General features: G+C 36.7%; 2 protein-coding genes across 5 annotated transcripts in view; both read left to right on the forward strand.

Moving 5' to 3' along the window:
- LOC135691054 (inositol hexakisphosphate and diphosphoinositol-pentakisphosphate kinase 2) overlaps positions 1 to 2,891 on the forward strand; it is a 28,074-nt gene extending 25,183 nt beyond the window's left edge. The window contains exon 22 of one of the 3 annotated variants that reach the window (XM_065208796.2): positions 1,691 to 2,891. In XM_065208796.2, coding sequence (XP_065064868.2) covers positions 1,691 to 1,890 — 200 coding nt within the window. In that variant the 3' untranslated portion in view covers positions 1,891 to 2,891. The remainder of the gene's footprint in view (positions 1 to 1,690) is intronic. The other 2 variants (XM_065208795.2, XM_065208797.2) reach the window with 2 other exon arrangements.
- A 3,465-nt stretch (positions 2,892 to 6,356) lies between these two features.
- LOC135691074 (hepatocyte growth factor) lies at positions 6,357 to 21,517 on the forward strand. 2 transcript variants are annotated; one of them, XM_065208826.2, is made up of 4 exons: positions 6,357 to 6,422; positions 15,310 to 15,742; positions 17,677 to 17,928; positions 21,271 to 21,517. In XM_065208826.2, the coding sequence occupies exons 2-4, from the start codon at positions 15,343 to 15,345 to the stop codon at positions 21,414 to 21,416; spliced, it is 798 nt and encodes a 265-aa protein (XP_065064898.2). In that variant the 5' UTR covers positions 6,357 to 6,422; positions 15,310 to 15,342; the 3' UTR covers positions 21,417 to 21,517. The 2 variants fall into 2 exon arrangements, with proteins under 2 accessions (XP_065064898.2, XP_065064897.2); XM_065208825.2 differs by having other exon boundaries at positions 6,360 to 6,422; positions 15,244 to 15,742.
- The last annotated feature ends 3,400 nt before the right edge of the window (positions 21,518 to 24,917 follow it).

Raw genomic sequence — 24,917 nt, forward strand, 5'->3', positions numbered from 1 at the left:
TGGTTTTTAGGATAAAAAACTAGGCATAGCGTTATCTTCTGTCACTTGTGCTTGATGGCCATCAAATATCCCTGAAATATTTTCATATTTTTGATAAATTCTTAAGGCATAACGATATTTTTGTCAGAAAAGTTTAGCTTCGCCCTGCGTTACCATTCCATCACTGCCCCGCTGATATGAAAACCTCGAATATAAATTTTCCAACAGATACCTCGCCCTATTGAGCCTGAAAGATGGGCGAGGTATCTGTTGCGGCCCATTCAGCACTTCCCTATCAAAGAGGTAGTTTTGCAATTATTGGAACTGCGACACTCAAGCGACTTCTTCTCTAACCTACGTACAGACAGCCACAACTGTTTCGGTAACATCATTGAATTGAATCGTTTCAAACAGTGTTGATTTTGCTGTTTAAAACAATGCAGTTCAATGATGATAATGAAACACTATGGACTGTATGAGGCTACCTCTTTCGACGTTACTGTATGATTTGCAAACACGACTTGGGATGCTTATAAGAGCTCACACGTACCAATAACGTACTTATCTACGTACATTACTCTGAAATAACAGAACAATAATGGATTTTTCTTATTATTTTGTTAATGCTGTCAAGTCTTTGTCTATCAATGAGTTTATGAAACTAAGATGTTATTTGGGCTTTAAGATTTCAGTTTTTCAATTTTCTTTCGTATCTGGTATTCGACTGGATATACGAGAAATGCATCCAGTAGACTTTTTCCTCCGTCTTATTCCTTTTGAATTTCCCTTGTTTTATCCCCTGCTATCAAAAGCTTGTCTGGCACTTTTCAGTGGCCCAGGTCATTTTTATTTTTAGTCATCCATTTTTAAAGAAAAATCAAACTAATAACTATAAGAATTTGCATCAAATATGAGATTTGATAATCGCATATAGAAAGCATATTCGCGTTTAGATATGATAAAATGACCACAATATTTCTAGTCTTTGCTAGCATTCTGCGTTATAATTTTTGCAAGGAAGAACACATTAAAAAACATACTTTTTGCAAGGCCCTTTTCCAGTCAGCTACCCAAAAACCTTGCAGGAAACGTTTTGAAAACATCTCTGTATTGGGACTGTCTGACATTCAACCAACTTGCAGCGCTGGCTCCGAAATGTAAAGAAACTTTAAACATTTCAATGTGTCTCAGAGAAACGAAAAAAGCTTTTATCTTTTGTGTGGTTATGAAAAAGTCAGAAAAGTTACCTTCGTTATGCAAACCAAACATGAGTCTTCGTCTTTCTTTTCTGCTGCATTTTCTACATTTTCTGCGATACAGATGAAATTTGCTGCGTGCGCTACGATCTTTATGCAAAAACCTTCTGCGCTATAACATAAGGTTGGTAAAGGAGCCTGAATTTGCTACTCGTTTCATCCAACATCTATATACCTAAAACCTAGCGTCTATAGCAAGCCAAAGAGTTGGGATCACATCGTAAATGGTAATGGTAGGGCTGAAAGGTTTATGAGGGGATGAATGGTGTCAACATTCAAAACTGGAGAATGGACATGAAGGGGCTCACAGCCTTAAACTTTTAATGGAGGGACATGACAGGAGTAACATTTTCTGTTACTGACTGATACCTCAGAGTAAATGAGGCTAAATCTATAAGATTTAATAATTCTGGCAACATTTTCATTAAAAATAATGCTACCTATCTTCTTTGCAGGTCTTCTTGACATTGTAGAGACTGTACCTTCGCTTCACCCATTGATCAGTCTCCACAGTTCCATAAGCATGAAAAACATGGATTCCTACTTAGCACAAATGACATCGGATTTAGATGATGATGAAATATTGAACAGTTCAGACTTGACCACATCTCTCGATCGATCAAGGCTCAGTCATCAAGAATCGATTCCTTATTAGACGAGTGAATTCTGTCGTGCATGCTAGTTTTGCTTAAAAATCAAGTATTATCGATAAAAGATTAAATCTTCCCATGTGATCAATATATAATACTATTAGCCCTTTCTCATATGTAAATTTAGTTTGTTATGTTGCAACCTCGTCCTGTGAAGAACGAGACAAGAAAATAGTGTTATCACTTACTAGAAACAGCTGACATGCTTGTATACTGTTAAACACACCTTCGTAGTTCCATTTTTGATCGGTGAGTTAGTCTCAATTCACATTAAAACCAACGAAGACTATCAAGCTTAACTTTATATCTGCCTTTGGTATTGTTAGTTAATTGTATCTACTTTTCTTTCAATCTGTTGGAAGGTAAAAACCTCTTGATCTTGATAACGGAACCTCCAAGGGAAGGAAGAAAATGGTCCGAGAAGACGAAATTTCGAGTAGTCGGGGGTTCGAATGTATTCGGATATGTTCAAGGGGAATGCAGAAACAGTTCGAGTTTACGAAACGTACAGCTATCGACGATTCGAGTTATCTGAATCAAACACACTATGTAGATATATGAATATATTGAATCGAGAATTACAAACGACTGACCTCTCTGTTTTTCGCCTGAGTAGAGAACGGCGTAGAATTGTTATAAAATCTCGCAGAAGAAGGCAATTCAACCAACATAGTATTCCGTACTAGCAAAGTCAAGTATTAGAAAGAATCGTATTTTAAATCCTTGTTTTGAATGATATGTGGGGTTGTGTAAATATATAATTATATCGAAACGAATATTTTATTGGCAAATAGCAAGTCTTCATCATTGTATCGTCATTGCCTATTTGTAGAAAATAAATGGAATACATGTAATGATATAATTCAGAGTCAGATCTAGACATGTTTGTGTTGCGTGCATTGTGACTCATAATTACAAACGCCGTGTTTTACTGTCCCTACTACTGCTTCCTCCAGGCTTGATCTCGATTTTGCGACTCAACAGAGCCGTCGCTATCAGTGGTGAAAATGCAGGCTTTATTTGGGTGGGGGGTTGGGGGTTGGGGGTTGCTGGGATTTTCAGGTGGAAGACCTAAGAAAGTATAGGCCCAATCGAAATTCACATTTAAAGCGATATTATCATTGTCCAAGTAAACGATTCAAGATTGCCGTTTGCTCAAAACTTTCAATCCCTCCTTAAATAATTTGTCCGTAAAACTTTGCGGCATTCAGATAGTTTGTCAACAAAGTGCCTGGAGATGCATCATTGATAGCCGCTCTACGCTGCAATGGCACTTTGCCACAATTAGAGTGAAAATATTGAATCTGGAGGATTTATCTTTTTGAGACCAATTATATTAAACATTCATAGCATAACAGGATCACTACATACACGGTAAGTTATAATGTTTACGGCTCTGAAATCTTGAAATTATTTCGTTGGTCTTTACACTTTATAGCAAGCAATTATAAAGTTCAAGCATCAGAATTATCATCATATGTGAAACCTGAATTCTACTCTTCTTCTAATTGAACTTCATGGTAGTACAAATCATTTCTTGCAAAAATTAGAATACACATAGAAGCATATTTTAGCCAGGTAGTTGCTACTATCAGAGGCGCGAAATTTTGGGGTTTAGCGGGTGACAACTCAAGTGGTTGAAACTTGCTAGTATAGGTTTAGAAGAGGCACCCACTATTGCCAAGAACGTAAGGAATTGAGAGATTCGCGGTTGAACATCCCTTATCCCTCCACATCTTTCTTAATGCCCCGCGGTGCCTATTCATTGCTAATTTTATTCGATTTCAACTTACCTGATGCATTTCCTTTCAGAAACAGAGCCACTGATCCTAAACAGGACAAGAAAATCTGAATTTGAACACTTTACGCAAGAAATGTGACTTCGTGACATTAACCTTAGATGTATGAAGGAATAAATAAGGCGCCATTTTTGATAAGCACCATGAGCTATCCGCCTATTTGTTCGCCTATAAATACACGCATAAACGTACGCAAGTATAAGCATTTGTACAGACAGACTTATCTAGCGGACAAATTTACATGATTACTCGAAATTCTTAAGTTGCTGTCACAAACCTCTGCAATACATTTTATCAATCCAACTGCGTGGCATATAATTCACAACATTCATTTTAAAATGATAATAACGGACTTTCCTAATGGTTTTGCCAAATCTGTATAGCAGGACAGGCAACTACCCGAGGCGGCGCCGAAGGAGCAGACAATTTTCGAATTTTTATGCTTTAGTTCCCTGGAAAATGCACTCTTTTAAGTAAATTTTACTGAAGCAATCCTCCTAATCCTACCGAAAATTCTTTAATTTTTGCTAACAAATTGAGCAGTAGATAAAAACAACTGGTACAATTTCGCCGTGGTCTTGAAAAAATTCATGTTGTCAGTTACTTTTAAAGCTAGGTAGCAAGCAGCACTGATTGCCAATTTAGCATGCCTTTCTAGGGGCAATGGACACAAGACACAATTTTACCTAAAGAGTGCCTGGATTTTTAGATTTTGTGCCAACAAGAAATCTTCAAATCTTCAAGTCATTAGTTATTCTTATCTTCCTTCATATCAAGAAGTATCATATTTAGCCAAAGAAGCAACTATCTTTGCTTGATCCTTTATCAATGTTAATACATGAAGGGTCGCTGAAATACCTAAAGCTTTTCTTCCACTGGGCGGATTTTACCTGAAATTTTCTATCGAGATACTATAAGGAGGGGGGGGGGGAAGCTGCCAATATAACTAATGACTACGCAACATGATGTAATCCTAATGAGGGGTAACCCTACGGAAAGGAAAAGTATAGCCGCTCGCAAGAAACCGTCATTCTTTAAAGTCTTCGGATCATCTCTCGCGATTTTAAACCTCTATTTTACAATGTTAAAAAAACCCAGCTGTATGGGTGGCACTGTATTCAAGTTACTATTTTATTATGTTACCCCAACCTCGCCCCCCCCCCACCCACCTAGGAATTATGTTAGTAGAAAAATTTCACGATTTTCCCTCGGCACCAACACTGCCCCTCCTTCCCTTATCTTTTGCAGGCGTCCCTGTGATGAACTAACACGTTATGTTTAGGTTATAGTTGTATATAGTCACGTTTTTAAAGATTAAATCAATGATATGGAGTTTAATTTACGTCTACTCTCTACCGAAGCCAGGGATTGATTTAAGGGTTTTATGGACGAGCACGGCTAAGCTAAATCTGACGACAAGTCCGTATGGGCAAATGACCGGAAGAAATATTTCTGGAAGCGTGGAAAAAACAAAATTTTGATCTTCGAATTTTTCGAATCTGGTGATTTTATCAGAAAGAGCTTGGAAAACTGAGTAAAAATACTCAAACATTAATGTGATCTGACCTATAACTAAAAGGTTATGGCCGTTAAAATGTTTCGTTTTGTCCCGGCGGGCCCAGTCAGTTTGTCGAATGCGTATCATGTGAATTCCGAAAAACACTGAGAAAGGGTGGTCTGAAAGCTAGAATCCTAGGACATAGAATCTCAAAATTAGGGTTGTTTCTTTTGCTCAGTCAGAGGAACCACAAAAGGGGTAGGAATTCACTGATATGATGTTATGGAGAGGATTTTTGGTAAATCAATGGTTATTGAAGTACTAACAAATTCTGCAGTAGCATCTAGTTATGTCTATTGCTCAAATCCCAGATAAGAAATTAAAGTCTTTGTTTAAGGATGTTACACTCAAACAGGTCATGAAATCAGCTGTGTATGAAATCAGCTGTTCCATTTTTCTGTTGCTAAAACCTTGCACTGCACTAATCAAATAATTTTTTACCTATGATGGAAAGCAATGCCTAGGAAAATATATCAGTCACTTGACAGATTTGTTGACAATTTATAGTTTCTAAAAATTGTAAACTTGTTACTTTCAATCCCTTTTGCACTTTCAGATTAACACTGCCAATTAATCAGTTTCAGTTTCATTTATTGGTAAAATCAATCCTATATACAATTTAACACAATTACTACACAACTACAAATTTACAATATATATACAATATATATTAAAGGAAAGTACGCTACAGATACTGGAAAAACAACATGATTGTATTCACGTTTGATTATGAAGAGCTCTCAAAATAGAGTAACTATGGGCCCATTAAAACAAAGAAATGTAAAAAAGAATATAACAAAATGAAAATCAGATGTTTATTAAAAAATCACGATCCTTGTGGTATAGTACGTAATTTTTCTCATTTCAGCTATTTTACTACAGTTAGGTACCATGCAAACTGATGACTAGCTGGGTGTGCCTTTTGTCCCAATGTGAACAACCCAACCCATTTACTCAACATTGTTCCAGTGAACATATGGCTGAGAACTGAAAAAAACTGGTTACTTTTTAATATGCAAAGAACTTAAAATGTCGAAATCATACAAAGAAAAGTCCCTGCTCATTGGACATGAATTAATTTATTCCTGTACCCTCGAAGCGATGTGGTAATCGATAACGAGGTTCCACGATTGCAGAAGGTTGAGTCTCTCAGAAAGCACAATAAGCTTGAGGCATTGGGGTACGTATTTTATTTTCTGTGCTTGACTATGAATTCTGAATTAGATAATAGGGACATTTTTTGATACTGGATGAAAAATTATATATATTTATGTTATGTATAAACTACATTTTCCACATATTTTGTCAGTTGATTGCACATTGACATGAATGGTTTAACATTATAATAATTCCCTTTACTTATATAAAATAAATAGGCCAGGGGCGGATCCAGACTGTCTCACCGTTCGCACGTAAGACAGTCAGATTTTCAGATGTGTGCAAAAAATAACCATTTATTTAGTGCAAAGTATCGTTACTGTAGTTGGCCTGGTCTCAGTGTCTCAGTCAGTATACGTAATCATATGAAAGTCAAGGATCCATAAAAATGATATCGGGGAAATCGCAGGGATCCAATGTAATCAGATTCGGGGTATCCGTGAGACTGATGGTTTTTTTAAAGTTCGCACAGGCATCATCCCACCAATCAAATTGTGCGATTGTGCGGCATCGGTGAGACGTATGTTGTGTAAAGTTCATCTTGCTGCCCACCACCCCGAAGGAGCCCAGTGCAAACCCGGCATTTTGCAATGTATGATGTGTGAAAAATTTGTGATGAAAATCGTGTTGTTTCTCCTGTAAACACCTTAAAATGGAGCTTTTGCAAAGAGTGGAAGAACTAATAAAGGCAGAGGAGTTCCGAGGGCCAGTTGAGTTAAAACATACAGAACTAGCAAGACTTGAAACTCTTGAAAGGGTTGTCAACTTTATTGCACTGAACTGACAACACGGCTGTTACGCCTATTGTTCTCGGGGAAATGAGGACAGCCAATATTTTGCCATTTAACAGACCGCAACACGCAACTTTCGAAAATTGAATGATTTTCAAAATTAAGTATAAAATCGTAGATTTATTGCAGAAAATTGCAAATAATTTTAAAACAAAGACCATCCTCTGTTTATTTTATTTCGTTTATTTGTTGTTTGCTAAATTTTATCAGGTTTTAGGGGAAGATTTTAAAGAATCACCACTTTCGTAAATTTCCGACACGATCGCGATTTTAGGCCAAAGTGCTCCTCAATGTTTTCTCGGGCGCTTCCAAACGATAGACGATAAATACTTCATTTCTTTTGCATGAATAACATAAAGAACGAGGCTAAAAACCTGGTGGGGTGCCCTGGTCAGCACTTGGTGGAAACCAGTTAGAAATCAACTTTCTGTGCTCCCGCGTGAAATTTGAATGTCAACGGTTTTTCTGTCTGAGAGGGCACCCCAAAAATTTCATTCTCCTACGAATGAAGAGTCATCTTAGTATGTTTTTCTAGCAAAATAAGCCTGTCTGTGGAAGCGCGAGCTGATTTTCGACGACCCGGTCGGCCTAAAACTTAATGTTTTCCTAGCGATTCTCAAAGCTGCGAGGCCGCCTCGCAGTGTATATCTCTTCGGCTTCTCCGTCAGGAGCGATGAAAATATCAACTTGAAGGTAAAAAAATTAAAAAAAAAATAATTAAGTGCTATTTTCATTTATTTTCTACCTCTTCAGAGACTTCAATACAAAAATATTTCCAATTAGCCTTGTTTGGTTGGCTTTGGCAGTGGTACCGTAGACAAATTCTGTTAAAGAATTTCGCGGGAAGCCCATTCAGGGAAACCAAATTTTTTTGTAAAAAACCCTAAAAGGCAATTAGAATTCTATTTCAACTTTCTAGTAAAGAATTTAATGCTAAGTTCAAAACAAAAAACAGCTTCTCTATAGCTTTTTCAAATTTTGAGATATCTTCGATTTTCTCCGATGCGGTCAGAAAACGGGCCTATTCTGTCCTGACTTCCGCGGCGTAACAGCTGTGACAAGTTTGCAGCCTTTTTTCTTTCAAAGAAAGGCGTAGTTGTGTAGCCTTCAGTCAATGAGAGGGTAGCTGCGGCGAGGTATTCAAGGCAAATTTTTTTGTACAGCCTGCTTATAACAGTCGTTCTGAAATTTTTTACATATTACCCTTTGCTTTGGTTAAATTTCATCAACAAACGAAGCAACAACAACAGCAACAGAAAATTTGGGTTGATGGCTGAAGGGGGTTTCTGAGAGACGTTGTTTGATTTTAATTAAAAAGCTTGTAGCAATTTCTCATTTATGAATGCTTAGTTAGGTCCAAATAATTTGACTCTGGTACCAACACTCTCCCTGGTGGTTCTGCCTTCCGATTAATTTCCTAAAATGATATGATGAAACACCCAAAAGGAGGTGAATCTTGCCATTGAGAGACAGTGTAAGAAATGACATTGTAATGTTAACTTATGTAAACCATGTAGTAGAATAAATTTATGTGATCTTTCTTGTGATCTAAGCAAATATTTAAATTGTTCATATGCTTGTATTTTGAAATATCTTACTTAGGGCTACAATTTATTCCCCTTTCTAATTTAAAAACGATCAGCACTTCTTTTGACCCATTTTCCCTTTCAAATGATCATGTATTTTTTGGACGTTTTTTTTATTTTGATATGTATTATGAAATGATATATAGGTTTATTCTGATACCTGACAAAAGTGGACCCTCAGAGATGCCATGGTCTACTTCTATTCATAAAAGCTTTTTGAGTCAATATAATTTTATATGTTTAATCAACAAAAGAATTGGCAGCTAATGGCTGCCTTTTATGAACTATCATTTGCAATTCATGAAAGAGTTGCCTTTGGAGAGAAACTATCAAAATTTTCAAAAGCAACTTTATTATTACTTAAAATGTACACAAATAATTCTATCTAATTTATTTGTACTACAACCAATATTCTTGAGTGTCTTATTTGACTCCATTTCAACACAAATTTGATTAAAATTGGATTCCCAGCATTATGTGTTTTTAGTGTTCAACAGCAATACAATAAATATATGTTTTTAGTGTTTCATAACCTGACAAGCAGCAGTAATATTAGTTTAAGTAAATTTTATGAATATTAATGTAGATTTATTTAAGCAAAAGCCTGATGCAAGTTATATTTCAATCTCACATTAAATCCACTACAGATGGAAACTGTCTATAAAGCTCAAACTCCATATGCATCAATGGGAAAATATGTCTTATTCTGTTCTGTGCTCTATCACTTGCTAGGGATAGTATTATTGTTCCTTGCCTAATGCTCTTTTATAGTTGTTCTATATTGCTGCTATCCTACTTTCATAATTTGATGTCATTGTACTTTTGGGTTTTCTTGCTTCTATTCTAGTTACTGATCCCTTTTTATCATTTTTGTGTAAAGAAATGTCAAGAGTACATTTTATGTCTCTCTGGAAAACATAATGGTGTAAGGCAACTACAATGCCTGTAATCATCAAGAGCACAATAAAGAAACAGAGAATTCGTAATGAAAAAATGATGTTGAATTAGCAATTTCAGCTTGTGACCCCCCTGCACCTTCAGGACCCCAAACCCTCAGCTGGATTGTGAGACAGTCAAATTTTCTTCTGGATCCGCCCCTGAAATAGGCTATGGGCTAATTCTGTGATTTTTTCCATGTGTTTCTCCTGTAGTTATTACTCCTTTCAATAGAATTCTCTGTCAAATTTGCAGTTTTCAACATTTTAAACTATATGTCAAATAGTGGCCATGGTGCTGCACAATCTCAGTCAAATAGAAAAGAAGCATTGATTATCTACTTTGTAATAGAAAATATAGCTTTTATGATCTGCTAGTTTTCACGCAATGCAGGGTATTTGGAATTTGACCCAACTTTTTCATTCCATTGTAAAAAATATCAAACACAATGTTGTGAAGTAACTTTGATACTTAGTAAGCAATTTGTTGCAGTAATAGTTTTACTGCTGTCTGATTTTGTTAATATACATTAAGAACCATAAGGGATTTTTATTAAAACCAAAATCAGTGAATTCTGCTCTTTAATATGCCTTTGAACATAAATCTGAGAAATAGAATGGTTCTTACCCATATTGGTTTCAAAATTACTTGCTTGAGCTTCAGAATATTCTCAGTGAAAAGGGTTGCAAAATTTGGCAAAGTCAGAGAAAAGGGTACATTTTAAGCAACTCAGAATCAGAGATTAGGGTCCAGTTTCTAATTTCAGAAACACGCATGATATATGTTTGACCAACTGACTGAGCCTGCAGGGCATTTTGTATAAAAACTTTCTTCTTTGAAGTTTAATGAATAATACAGTCGCATAGCTGTGGAATTGTGCATTTATGATACAAACATGAAGTTTGGCACAAGTACAATATATATGCTAATAAGACGAAATGCATATCAAGCTTTGAAAAGGCCCCAAAAAGCTTTTTTCGACTGAGGTACTTGTATTCTATTAGTATGTGTCCCACTATAATGTTTTAAGTTTGCGAGTTATACAACTTAAACTTTGTTTCCTGGCACAATTTGACTTGCTGAATCGTATGTCTTCCACAAAACATTAAGTGTTCAAGCTGCATGAAAAGTCAAGGCTAAATCAAGCACCAACCGCCATTCAAACCCACAGGCACGTATTTTGACCAAGGAGGCAGGTCTGTGGTGGTGATCCATGGTGGTGATCCCTAGTGGTGTACCATGCCAAACCAGAGGCCATGATGTAACATGGAGACATCTGAAGCAAAAGGTTTTAGCACCTTGTCAAAAGACAAAAGAAAACCTATCCTGTTGCATAGTGTCAAAAGACAAAAAAAACCTTTCCTGTTTGCCTAGAAAACTTGTCATTTAGATGTAAAGAGCTTTTTTATGTATTAAATTGTAGTTTAGTTAATTTAATTGATGATGATGATGATGATGATGATGATGATGACGATGAGGATGATGAGGATCATGACCATGATGATGATCATGATGATGATGATGTTGATAATGATGACGATGATGATAATGATGATGATCATGATGATGATGGTAATGATGATGATCATGATGATCATGATCATGATGATGATGATGATGATGATCATGATGATCATGATGATGATGATAATGATGATGATGATGATGATGATGAATGCTGCAAAAGTTCAACTCGCATAGGTGAAAGGTAAATTATGACTGATGGTCCTTTTTTCCAATTTACATGATCAGTTTTTCATCCTTTATGTGAAAATGGACGTAGAATAGGACCGTGTATTTCAGAATGATTGTCCTTTGTTTTCTGTCAAGCAACATTCGTTTCGATTATCGTCGACAGAATCGGGGAAAAACCAGACCCTGCGACCGTAGAACACCTGGATCCCTAGGACCCAATTAAGCAAAGGGCAAAATAGCTGGGGCGAAATATTAGCTACCATTAATTTACGTGTGTTCTCTTTGGCCCTGCCTTTAGTTTGTCGGAAAAAAGTCTATACTTGCAGGAATAGCCCCCTAGAATTAAAGGGAAGACACCCCATTTCACGTGCTACGTCATTCAAACTGAGTAGCCCTCGTACATTTAGGTAAGCAACATGTAATCAAAGGAGCGCAATAATTACAGCCCTAACAGTTGAGCCAAGCTGTGCGGAAGTACTGGCATCTCTCATAGTTAAGAGCCCTTTTTGTATTCAGCACTTAAGGGTCCCAGGGGTCCTAGGGTCTTTGGGATGAATGCAACTTCCCATCTAAGCTTAAAGCTGGTGATATTTCATCAATTCATAAAAAGATGAAATACATGTTAAGAAAAACTATAGACCAATCGTGGTCCTTCCACCAGTTTCAAAAGTATACGAAAGACTAATGGAATCTCAGATGAAACCGTTTTCACTAGGCTTTCTTGAAAAATGTAAGATTAGTCTAGACGCCGGAAAGTGTGTCGGGGCTGTCTTTGTGGACCTATCAAAGGCCTTTTGATTGCTTAAACCCAGTGGCGTAGCTAGCGGTCATGCTTGTCATGCCGGGCATGACCATCTATGAGCATGACCAAACCCTGTGTTTTAGTCATGCCCATAACGCTGGTTCCCTATGTTTGGTCATGCCTACCAATAGGAGTGACGCAGGAGAGAACAAAGGCTAGTCATGCCATTTCGAGAGGGCATGACCATCATAATAATCATCAGAACCGTCCTGCCTGTGTTATTTCGTGAACGCGAATGCGAGGCATCGATGGCGGCGCTGCTATGCCTAGTTCCACGAGATGGGAGGTAATTCTCTGTAAGTAAAATGCAAGGAATAGATTATTGACTAGCAGCCACGACTCATGTTAATCTCCAGAACATTTTATGGCAATGACAGGGTTTTCAGCCTTAATGGTGTTGCACTATGTGGAGAAGTGACAGGCACAAAAGGCAATTTTTGGACATAAAATCAGCGAGCAGGAGCATTTTATGCAACCAAACCAAACTCTCAGCCTTTTCAGTAATCAATTGTTACTAGTTGAACATTTGCAGAGAATCTTCTTGATTTAATGAATGCCAAATCTTGGTGCTGTTCACTGGAGATGGACGGTGGAGATAGCAGTGTTATTTCCCAAACCAACAGATTTGAGAGCTTAAACTTTCCAGACATTTAGCAGCATATTTAGAAACTGTTAAGCCATTTAAAAGCATTGTTACCATATTATGATTAGGACAATAAGATTGTAGTAAATGGATAGTGAATGCCAAAATTTGCTTAAAGTTATTCTTGAATTGTTTGTTTTTTATCACATGCAATAACACTGTTTTTACACACAATTAAAGTCAAACTCAAAGCTCTACTGACTTCACTTGTAGTTGAAATTACCTTTTTACTACTTATAGATGTTGAAATGAAATGACCAGAGACAAGTTAAGCATGTTACTGATCTTGTTAGTTAAACAGTTTTATTTCATTATTACAACTTTTGATGTATTTGAAAATTTACAAGATCAAATTATTTCATTTACAAGCCTTGTTTGCTAGATTTAGTAAAGACAATCCAATTATGTGGATATTTACCACAAGTATATGTGGAAACATCAATGTTTTTGTTAAGCTAAACTTATTTTGCAAGGTATTTTTCTATTAAGTCTAACTTTGCAGAAAACATTTTGCAACTAGGCCTATCCATTATTTTAGCTTCCTATATATTTCATATCAATATTTACATTGCATTTTCATTTGCCTATTTGTTTTATTCGTCTATCAGTTCTTTTGGGGTTGTTAGTTAATCATGATGGCTTTAAAATACCTTCAATAGATTGATGATAAGACTATTTGTGGAAAGGATGACCAAAAAGCCCCCATTCAGTTTCATGTGATTTATTGTTTAAAATTTACAAATGTATTTCAGCCTGCAAATTGAAAGAAATTAGGAGAACAACACAATTTTTTATTTAAGTTAGGTTTATCTACTATACTAAACTTATGTTTTTTAATGTTTTTTAATATCTTTTGTACAGTTCTGTTTGGAAATTGTCAGAACTCTGTCTGTATAAATTACCAACAAACCCAAACAGTGTCACAGCTATAAGATAAAGGTCATTTCATGGTGTAACAAGATGATTGCTATGAAATAAGAAAAGCTCATTCCAAAAGTTAATCAAAATTTTTTTTTATAAGTCACAAGCCTTAAAATTGAAATTTTCAAAAGGAACTCATCAACTAAAAATTGGGCGTGGTAAAATCTGGCCACACCTCATTTTTTTCAAATTTGAAGGGAGGGCATGACCACTGCTCCACAAGTTCCACAAGGGTCAGTTCTAGGGACTCTCTTATTTAATATTTACATTAACGATCTGCTCATGTTGAAACCAGACATAGAAATATGCAACTATGCAGATGACACAACCCTCTATGCGAGCGACATTAACCCCTCACATGTAATTGAAAAATTAGAGAAAAATTCCTCAACAGTTGCAGAATGGTTTAAAGACAACTGTATGAAGTTAAATGGGGACAAATGCCACTTCATGACCTTTGGCGATCAAAGTAATGACTTAGCCATACAAATAGACAACAACCTAATCAACGAAAGCAGCGATGAAAACTACTTGGTGTAACTGTAGACAAAAAACTCTCATTTAAGCCACACATAAAAACACTGTGTAAAAAGGCTAGTCAAAAATTGCACGCCCTCTCCCACATTTCATGCTACTTAAGCACAGAACAACTCAAACAAACAATGAGGGCATTTATTCTATCCCAATTTAGCTATTGCCCACTTGTATGGATGTTCTGTGACAAAAGCCTAAATAATAAGATAAACCATATACATGAAAAGGCACTGCGTATCGCATGCAAAAACAATGTGTCAGATTTTGATACTCTCCTGATTAAAAAAAAAATGTGTGTCTCCATACACAAAAGAAACCTTCAACTACTAATGGTTGAGATCTACAAAACTGTACATAAACTCAATTCAAGCTTTATGAATGAAATATTCATACAAAAGAGCAGCCATTACCATCTTAGAAACGGTAGATTAATGAAAATCCAAAAAACTCGAACCATCACTCGTGGAATCGAAAGGTTGTCCTATTTAGGATGCAATCTTTGGAACAATCTACCAGAAAACCTGAAAAACCTAAATACTCTTCACACCTTTAAAGTAAAGATCGAACAATGGAAGGATAATTGCAGCTGCAGGCTATGTAGAACCGTTGTAGCACAGATCGGGTTCTTTACATGAATTGTCTAACATGATTATTTTCAACTATTTATCTAATTAATTCCTAGGTATTTTTATTTATTTTTTTAAATATCTTTTATATAACTGTATAATATTATCATTTTTATTCCTGTAAAGAGTTAGCTTTAATTAGCTTCTCGTTTTAGCTATTACTGTAAAGAATTATTATTATTATAACTATTATTATTATCTTAGAGTCTGGTTTTTCCAGGATGCCGACGGAATAATCTTTTATCTATCCATCATTCATTCTCCGTTGACCTTAATGATTAATTGATCCTCTATATTTACTATAAATAGCGCCTGGGTGTGATAGATTGGGTCAGTCGTGGTACATGTCAAGTAAAGGTCATCTTCTGCTTCTAGAAGGAGGATTTCCTGCAGAAAAAATTTGCTAAAATGAAGCAATTTCAGTTTTTTTGTTTCCTGGCATTAGTTTCAGCATACGGGGTGACTGCATTGAGGATTCCGCAATCTCTTCCAGAGCTGCTTCAAATTGGAAAACCGCTTTCTCTTGCCTTCTGCAAAGGCTTAAGGTACCAAGAAACAGGAAAGATAAACTTTTTCAAACAAAGCAACCAAACAAGAATCGTCGAGTCTTACATATTCAAAGCATTTGCAGCATTGGATCGCACTGGCTGCTCAAAGCTGACAAGGCATTTGGCATGCTCTCTACTGGCCCCTCCACTGCTGCACAAGTTTGGCAGTTTACCTCCATGCAGATCACTGTGTCATACTGTTCAAAAATCTTGTGCAGAGGTCCTGGAATTTGCAGCAAGGTTTGGATTATTTACAAAAGGTGAGGATACGATTTGACGATTTCATATCTCTGTACTACTGCACTACTTGATATGCTTTTTCTCCATTCCAATAATTTAGTTTTATCTACCAGCTTAAAAAGTATCTACCCACTTCTTGCTGAAAAACAGTCAATTTGGTTTCCGCCTACACAGATCAACAGAATTAGCCTGCAATCTTCTCCTTGATGATATTCGAAACATGGATGAGGGCCTATTTTAACAGGAGTTACATACCTTGACCTAAGTAGAGCATTTGAAACGGTTAGCCACTCGTACCTTTTAGCAAAACTACCATCTTATGGAATAAATGGAATCGAACTCACATGGTTTAAAAATTATATCCTTAATCGTATCGACTCGTATTTTATGATGGTCAGCTATCAGAAGACTTCCCATTCTGAGATAAATTCATGCATTACAACGATTCTGGGGAATCGCCGCTACCCTCCTTAATTGCAGACAGTTATTTTATTGTTTCTTTTTTTTATTTTTGTAGTTTCCATAATCAAAGCCTGTAATAAAAACTGTAGCTGGGTGTATGCAAACATGCAAACCCTCCTGGGTGTCTCGCCTGGTATATATTTATCCTCCCTGGGTGGCGTGCCTAGCATTACTTTTGGAACAGACTTTGCGATAATTGTGAATGGCCACAGGGTTGTTATGAAGATTCATGCCTCCTGTGGTATCGTTATTGTACCGTAGTTTATAGTAGTGGGTAGTAAATTTCTATGAGCATAAAAAAAATCTTCAGGGGAGTTCCGCAAGGATCAATTCTTGGTCCAACAATGTTCCTCCTCCACTTAGAAGATGTCGACGATAAGAAACTGCTAATGCTATTCCAGTATTATTAAGTATGCTGACGATACCGTAATTCATACCAAAGGAAAAGACTCAGAATCGATTCAGAAAAAATTAATTGTGGACATTCCTGAGGACTGAGGTTCACAAATGTCTGACAGACAACTGGCCGAAAATGGCCGAACCCATGATCTTTGGTAACTCGGCACGTGTGAAAAAGGCTGCTCCGCTCAACGTAGAAATCAATGGAACCAAGTTAAACCAAACATCAACGTACAAATACTTGGGACTTCATCTTGATTCAACCCTGTTACTTTCTCTAAGTGAAAATTCCAATTACTTTCTCAACAAAAAACTTGCGATTGCTTTGTTTACTTATTGTGGAACTTTTAACATAAATTTTTCGAGAACATCACTTGGAAAACTTGACCGAATACACGAGCGTGCTGCTGGCATAATCAACAACAACAATCATCAACGTGTGAAGCTGACACCGATAATGACATCTGTAAAACGACGTGCATGTCAAATTGTCAGAAGATCTATCACGAAGCAACTACAATCACCCATGTACAACTACTTAGAATTGCTGTTACACTTAAAATCACCAAGAAACAACAAAACTCGATAAAAATACCGAAAGTCAGAACTAAATTCTTAATATTTTAAACATCTTAACATTTCTTTTACTAAACTTTGATTATTATTATATATTTCTTTTTTCTTTACCCGACAGGACTCGTTTGGAAAGCAGTTTACTATACAGTTTTATATGTATATACTGAAACGATTTATCTTGTATAAATATTTTAAAATGAAATGAAATGAAAAATTCCAAAATCAGTTCAAGGTCATTGGAGGGCATCCAAAAAAAGCATAGAGACTTTTATAAAAATCCAAACAGTTAAAAACCAAAAGTGACAAACGTCATACGTAGCATAGATAATACTATGTTATTAACTGTTACACAAATAAACATCGAAATATTCCTGTGTAAAGGTCCTCTATCTAGTGCTCGATGCCAAATAGGCAGAGCTGTACACGATTAATCACCCTTAATGCAATCATCGGGCAACTGATTTATCTATCAATTTATGTTAAATGTCTAATAATTTTAATTCGCATTCAATTTTAGACGGGTGTAAAAAAACAAAACAAGGACAGAAGTACAGAGGCACTGTGAACAAGACAGTTGGAGGCCTTACTTGCCAGCATTGGAATGTTCATAAGCCCCACTCTCATCGACACCTAACAGCAAAAACACATCCATGGGAAGGGTTGGAAGAGAACTATTGCAGAAATCCAGATGGTGAGCCAGACGGGCCGTGGTGCTACACAACATCAAAGTCAGTCAGATGGGATTACTGCGATGTCCCTATTTGTTTTGGTAAGTAGAGTCAAGAAAACCTACCTGTGTTACCTTTGAATTTGTAGGACTCACCTTCTAATAGACCTTCTAAAAAGACCTTCTAAAAAGTGTCAATGTTCCTCTTAGAAACTAAGTGTATGAGTTATTCTCGATATTTTATGATAAAGTTGACGAACAGTTGACCTCAACGATGTTTAATAATTGATCTTAATAGACAGGGCATATATTCTCACAATCTAACAAACATGCTAACCTTTGTTTTTTCAACAGATCCCGTTAAACTAAGCTCTAATCTTAAAAATTTCGATTTGCACCCTTTTTAGAAAATTCCATACCTCTTCGGAAAATCCTTCGTTGTCAAGTAATCGATGACGTCTTTCTGGTAAAATTTCAGTGTTTAAATGGTCATAACTCGATTGATAGTCGTCAAATGACAGTAAAATATACATACAATTCAAGGTCTCGAAGAGCTCTTTCAATTGATATATACATATTCACTTTGTAATCACGTGACCTTTAAAATTTCCAGGATTTAAATGGTCATAACTTGATCATTATTCTATATGTGAAGATAAAACTTGCATGAAATGCAATATCTCAAAAAGATCTTTTGATTGGTGCATACATTTTCAGTATTTGCTGATATATGCATTTTTCTTATCAGGTGACCACGAAAAATTGTTCTTGAGACGCTGCTCTCTTAAAACATACAGGAATTATATAAAATATTCCCCAATGCACTTTGTATCAAGAAGCTTCTTATTTATGTGAAATCTAGCCAACATCATATTTAGCTAACGTCGATTGTTTTTCAGGAATCATAGACGATTTCCGTAAAATGAACAAAAATCTGCATTTGGATCTTTTGGATACCGTAAATCCTTGAATTGTCCCCCCCCCTCGAAAAAGCCCCCCTCCCTCCGAAAAAGCTCCCCTTCCCTCGAATAAGCCCCCACCCTAGAACTACAAATTTCCAATGAGCCCCCCTCGAATAATCCCCTACTGCTACCGTATATGGACCCCTCAATTTGACGGGTTTTGCCATCTGAGGTTGCCTATGGCGTTTTATTTAAATTACCACGACAAATTCGTACTTTTGGTAGTAATTAATTAAATGCTCATAAAGAAATTCCTACTGAAATAAACAAGGTCTTTTAATAATATCTTCTTATTGTCTACAATAATTTTATAAGCCCTCCCCCTCGTATAAGCCCCCCCCTCGAATAAGCCCCCGTCCGAAAATATCAAAAATTAATAAGCCCCCAGGGGGCTAAATCGAAGATTTACGGTATTGATCCAGCCACTGTTTTGCCCAAGGGGGGGGGGGGTACTCCCTACTTTTCTATACTGGAGGTATATGTCAATATTGTAAAAGGACAGAATTTCGTTAAGGAAACTTTTGCTTGTTTGCTGTTTGAATTTCATTTGCGTGCTTGACTTTTGTTAGCACCTTGGCCAATTTCCATTGAACAGCCTGTCTTGTGATCAGCTCCTTTGTTCTGTTTTGTATAACTGTCCTAATTATCTTAATTGCTGTTGAGTAAAATATTTGTTGGCTTTTATGAGTAATTCAGTCGTTTAATTTAGTCGCTAAGGTTTAGACGTGATTTCAGATGTTCGGATAGCCGTTGTTATTTCAAGAAGTTTGAAGCATACCAGTTTTGCCGAAGTGACCCGTTTAGTGGTTGTTGAATTAGATGAGACTATAGGAACCGTCGAGCCAAGAAATCAGAACACGCTTATTGAATTTTGTACTTTCTTTTACTGCCGAATCTGCGAACACAAGCCTGTAAAACCCTCGTAAACTCAGTGGTTTTACATTGGTGACCACGACGTGACGGGAGAAATTGGTAAAAAAGAAAGCTGGTATTTTAGAAGAAATATGTCGAATTTTAATCGTAGAAATGACTTGCTATATTTGCGTGCAACAGACGGTCGTCCAGTCTGCAACTACTGTAAAATGGTTGGACATGTTGTCAAGTACTGTCGCAGTCGCCCGTTTATTCATCCACCAAAAGCTTATCGCACGAATGGATTTCCTCGTTGGTTTTCTACAAAATTTAGCCGATATAACGACGCACAATTTGAGGAAGAATTCCAGCACATCTGCAAACTAATTGAAAACTTGAAATGTATTTTACTTCAAGTAGAAGAGATAATGCACAGAAAAAGGGAAAATGTTGCGAGACAAGATAGGGGACAAAAAAGGTTTGAATTTGAAAATAATGAAATCGCACCCAATGAACAGGAATATTGTGTCATGCCAGAACAGTCGATTTATAAAGGAAATGCAAATAGGGGAGGCAGCTATTACCAAAGAGCAGGGCAAGCAAACAAGATTGTCAGGAAACATAGCACGCCAAGCGGTACCAAACAATTTTGGAATGGAGTCACTTGAAGCAAGCGAGGACGCTTGTCCTTGAAGGGGAGAGTTATGTAAAAGGACAGAATTTCGTTAAGGAAACTTTTGCTTGTTTGCTGTTTGAATTTCATTTGCGTGCTTGACTTTTGTTAGCACCTTGGCCAATTTCCATGTAACAGCCTGTCTTGTGATCAGCTCCTTTGTTCTGTTTTGTATAACTGTCCTAATTATCTTAATTGCTGTTGAGTAAAATATTTGTTGGCTTTTGTGAGTAATTCAGTCGTTTAATTTAGTCGCTAAGGTTTGAGGTGATTTCAGATGTTCGGATAGCCGTTGTTATTTCAAGAAGTTTGAAGCATACCAGTTTTGCCGAAGTGACCCGTTTAGTCGTTGTTGAATTAGATGAGACTATAGGAACCGTCGAGCCAAGAAATCAGAACACGCTTATTGAATTTTGTACTTTCTTTTACTGCCGAATCTGCGAACAAAAGCCTGTAAAACCCTCGTAAACTCAGTGGTTTTACAATATTTGAATTCTGAGATTTTAGAAAAAATATATATATTTGGGGTCTGAGAATTAGAGCTTGAGAAAAATTCAATATTTGGGGTCTGAGAAGTGAAAGCAAAGTTGTAAATAAAAACCAATCATCATGAAATATATAACAAAATATATAACAATATCTAGGGTCTCAAAATTTTGAACATCAATATTTGGGGCTCGTCAAAACTGTAACTCAATATTTGGAGATCAAGAAAAAATTGCTGCCATGGACCCCTCCCCCGTATAGAAAAGTAGTAAGTACCCCCCCCCCCCGGGTGATTTTCCGCTTTATGCCACAATAGAACAACCGTGTAAAAGACATTTAAGCCCTCCATAAAAAAAATATTTGAATCTGTGATACAGGTTGAGATAAATAACAAGTTAGTTTTCAATTCTTCATTTGCACATCGAAAAGATTTCTCAAAAACTTTTCTTAATTAACCTATTTTATTTTTAGTGAACTTGAAATGCAACTTGATGCCAAAGCCTGGAAAAAACATTGGCTGTCTCAGCTACAAAATTGATCCAAAAACAAACGACTACAAAGTAGTGATGGAAGGAACTCCAACACTTTCACAGGCAAAGGATTGGAACTTACCATGAAGCTTGAAATTAGCATTTTCAGGACAAGTTTTGCTTTTAGCAGTAGTTTGACTTACTTTGCTTTTTATTTCATTAAACCTAAACAGTAGTCAAATCTTTGATTCGCTTTGTGATATTTTTCATGACTGATTCTCCGAGGCGAAGCAAAAATATTTTTCGGAGGGGTACATAAATCACTTAGACGACAAAAAGGACGTGTCTCAATCTTTAATGATGTGGTCATAAGATATGTAATCTTATATGCACCTCTTTTGCGTTTTTATTTCAAAATTTATACTTAAGCTTCATACTTTAAAAGTTCAACGGCTACAGAAATGCTAATACGTTACAATTATCGCAAATTATACTACAGCGTGTGAAAAGATGTCTTCTTTTGCCCAGCAAAAGTCCTTTGTGCGCCGAGGGACAAGTGTTAGGGGGGTACAACGCCCCCTCAACCCCTTTTGGCGATGCCACTGGTCACTATGGGTGATATGATGAGTAGGACACCCTCTTGAAAAGATTCCTTTGCGAAAATAGTTTAGCCAACTAAAGAAGGTTTAAAGGATACATTTTTAAACTACTCGGCAAATATAGGATTGCTAACCCACCTTTTTCGTCATATGAGGTCTGGAAAACCCTCTTTGAGTGCAACAGCTAGTTACGGCCCTGACGGGCAGCAATGTTTTGCTAAGTTTAGATTAAGTTCTGCACTGTTTTCTAATGGCTTCAAATTATCAGCAATTTTTGAAATCGGCAAACTTGTAGGCGCAAACAACGAAAGGGACTAACTTACCTCCCTTTGCTTAATCAGGGGAGTGGAACTCTGACGATTCTTCCCTATTCCATCAGTGCTGAATTTTGCTACAGAGTCAGATAAAATTAATATAAAAATAGTCCCAGATTTTGAGAGAGTTGTGCAAAATCGGATACCAGCATGAAACTTCGTCCACCAGGGTAGTTTTGGCCGCTGAACAAGATAAGATGGAGAACCCAGTTGAAAAATGCCCTCAAGTGCTACTTTTAGACCGTTGTATTGGGTCCGTGGCCCCAAAAGCATTTATTCTAATAATATCGCTGCTAGTTGTGATACCAGTTTGAAAACTAGAAGAGATGAAAAATACCAAAATGTAATTTGACATGCTCAAAAAGATAGGGTGCAGACCCCAGCAGCTGCTAGTTGTGATACCAACAAGAAGATTGATAGAGATAGGCAGTTTGATATGCTCAAAAAGATAACATGCAGACCCCAGGTAAAAAATGCCCCAAGTGCTATTTATAGACTGTTGTACTAGGTCCCAGGCCGCAAAAGTTTTTATATTACAACTAAACATGATTTGAATTTAATGAAAGTATACATGATTTGATTGACGGATAAAAACCTTTTTTATTTATTTTCAAAACATTTAAAGATTTATAGAGACTGTAAAAGGGAGTTCATAAAATATGTCGGCAACCGTTTTCATAGTCGTCTGCACTTTTTCTGAGATTGTCGACAGAACATGGTTTGGTTTCTAGCGCCACCCCTGACCCTTGGATGCTTTCTTCTTTAGGCGGCCTCTTGATTTTCTTTATAAGATCAAAGGTTTCCAAGGTGAATTGAAAATAGCATCATCTATTCTGTTTAATGAAAATTTGCCGCATTTGGCTTGCGTAGCTATTGTTTAGTTAAAGTAACAGATGTTAGCAGAATAGCAACAACGACCACTTTCAATATGAACATCAGGACGACAAAAGGACTCCACATCAAAACAATATGTGCACCTGTAGTGCCATCAGTGTGATGTAATAGCATGAATTTTGCAGCACACGATACGTGCAATAGAGGAAAATATGACTCCCATTCTCCCTTATTTTTCAGAATATTGTGTCCAGGGGCGTAGCGTGCGAGAGAGTGGGGGGCGTCAACCACCCCAACTTTCAGAGAACTCGTCGGTAGAATTACATTTATAATAACAAAAAATGCTTATGCCGAATGTAGCAAAAGAATTTCTGTCGGTAAAGTATGGTTTTTCATCTCTTTCACTCCCCCCCCCCCCATCAAGAAAGAAAGATCACACTACGACACTGATTGTGTCATTTGTCTAATTAAAAGTTCGACTTCACAGACAGAAATAAGAAAAGTCGAATAAGATTGAGTTTTTTAAGCAAAAATAGTTAGTTATTGCTTTTTCCAATTTCGAGAGCCTAGAGAAACTGATTTCTAAGTAAGTGTCAAGAGGCTTTGAAATTAGAAGAAACCAGTGGCGGAAATTTAGGGGACATAGGGGGCTCAACCCCCCCACTCCCGCTGTGAGAGGTCAACGTTTAGTTTACTGCTATTTTTTTAGTTGAAGAAGTCACAATAATTTTGATATTTTGAATGACTTGTCAACAGTTCATCGGTCGACTTCTTTTATCACCAATTGCCTTATAAGATGTCAATCGCGATATCCAAAATCATTAATGGATTGTTCTTCGAGCAACAAAAATTAAAGTCACCTAATTTCATCAAACTGTGCAGTGTTACGTTTTATTAAAATTAGATATGATCCAAGATGTTATCTTGTTGGAAAATCGTGAGCCTCAGCATCCCCCCTCCCAATGAAAGCCTTAATTTCCGTCTCTGGAAGGAACAGTCCTGATTTGGAATTATGCTAACGTTTATCAGCTGATTAAATAATGGCCCTCCCCTAGTAGGGTCACTAAAACCTATTTCCTCAACTCTTTCAACCTCATTTTTACTTGAGTAACGAAATAGGAAAACAAAACCATCATTGACATGGGTTCCGATACAGGTTGGAAAGTTGGGGAGGGACAAGGGAAAATTTAGCATCCATAACTAAAGATTTTGGTAAAAGCTTTATTTTTTTGCAAAAACGTTCCCATGGCCCCCCGGCCCCCTGCGTCGGAGGCCCTGATAGATATTGTTTATTTATGATTTTGATATAGTTTCAGACTTGGAACTGTCTCTACTCTCTAAACCAGGGAACTAGCCTTTCATATTAAGTTATTGAGTCATTGACAAAAAAGATACTATCATATGAAGCCGGAATATTCCAAAATGTTCCTTCTTCCGTTGTCGAAACGTTCTTCCGGCGTAACAGTATTGAATATGTCATGATCATTATATAATCTGACCGTCTAAATCAAGGCTGCTAGACCTTACAAACAATATTATTGGGTTCCTTCGCTTACTGTGCATTTTAATCATGCCGAAAGTTAACGTACCTGTTTTTGATTGGCCTCCCGAAAATTATTGTTTTTTTACAAATAAAGGAAGAACCTTCTCGTCATTAAGCCTCTATATCGCATTAATGATTGTCGGACTCAGCAAAAAACAGAAAACAGACTGTTTTAAAAAAACAAAGCCTTTTTATCTGCGGTTAAAGTCCTTGATACTACAAAAATCTTGTCGAGATAAGAAAAAGTAAATCGACAAAAATTCAAAAGAAATCTCCTACGCTACTTGACATATTGTTCGAAAGGGCAGTTCGGTAATTTGTCAATTTCTTCATTCCGGCTTTCAGACATGTTATTGAG

The sequence above is a fragment of the Rhopilema esculentum genome, chromosome 4 (genome assembly GCF_057945365.1).
Source record: "Rhopilema esculentum isolate cy_ngs chromosome 4, ASM5794536v1, whole genome shotgun sequence".
NCBI lineage: Eukaryota > Metazoa > Cnidaria > Scyphozoa > Rhizostomeae > Rhizostomatidae > Rhopilema > Rhopilema esculentum.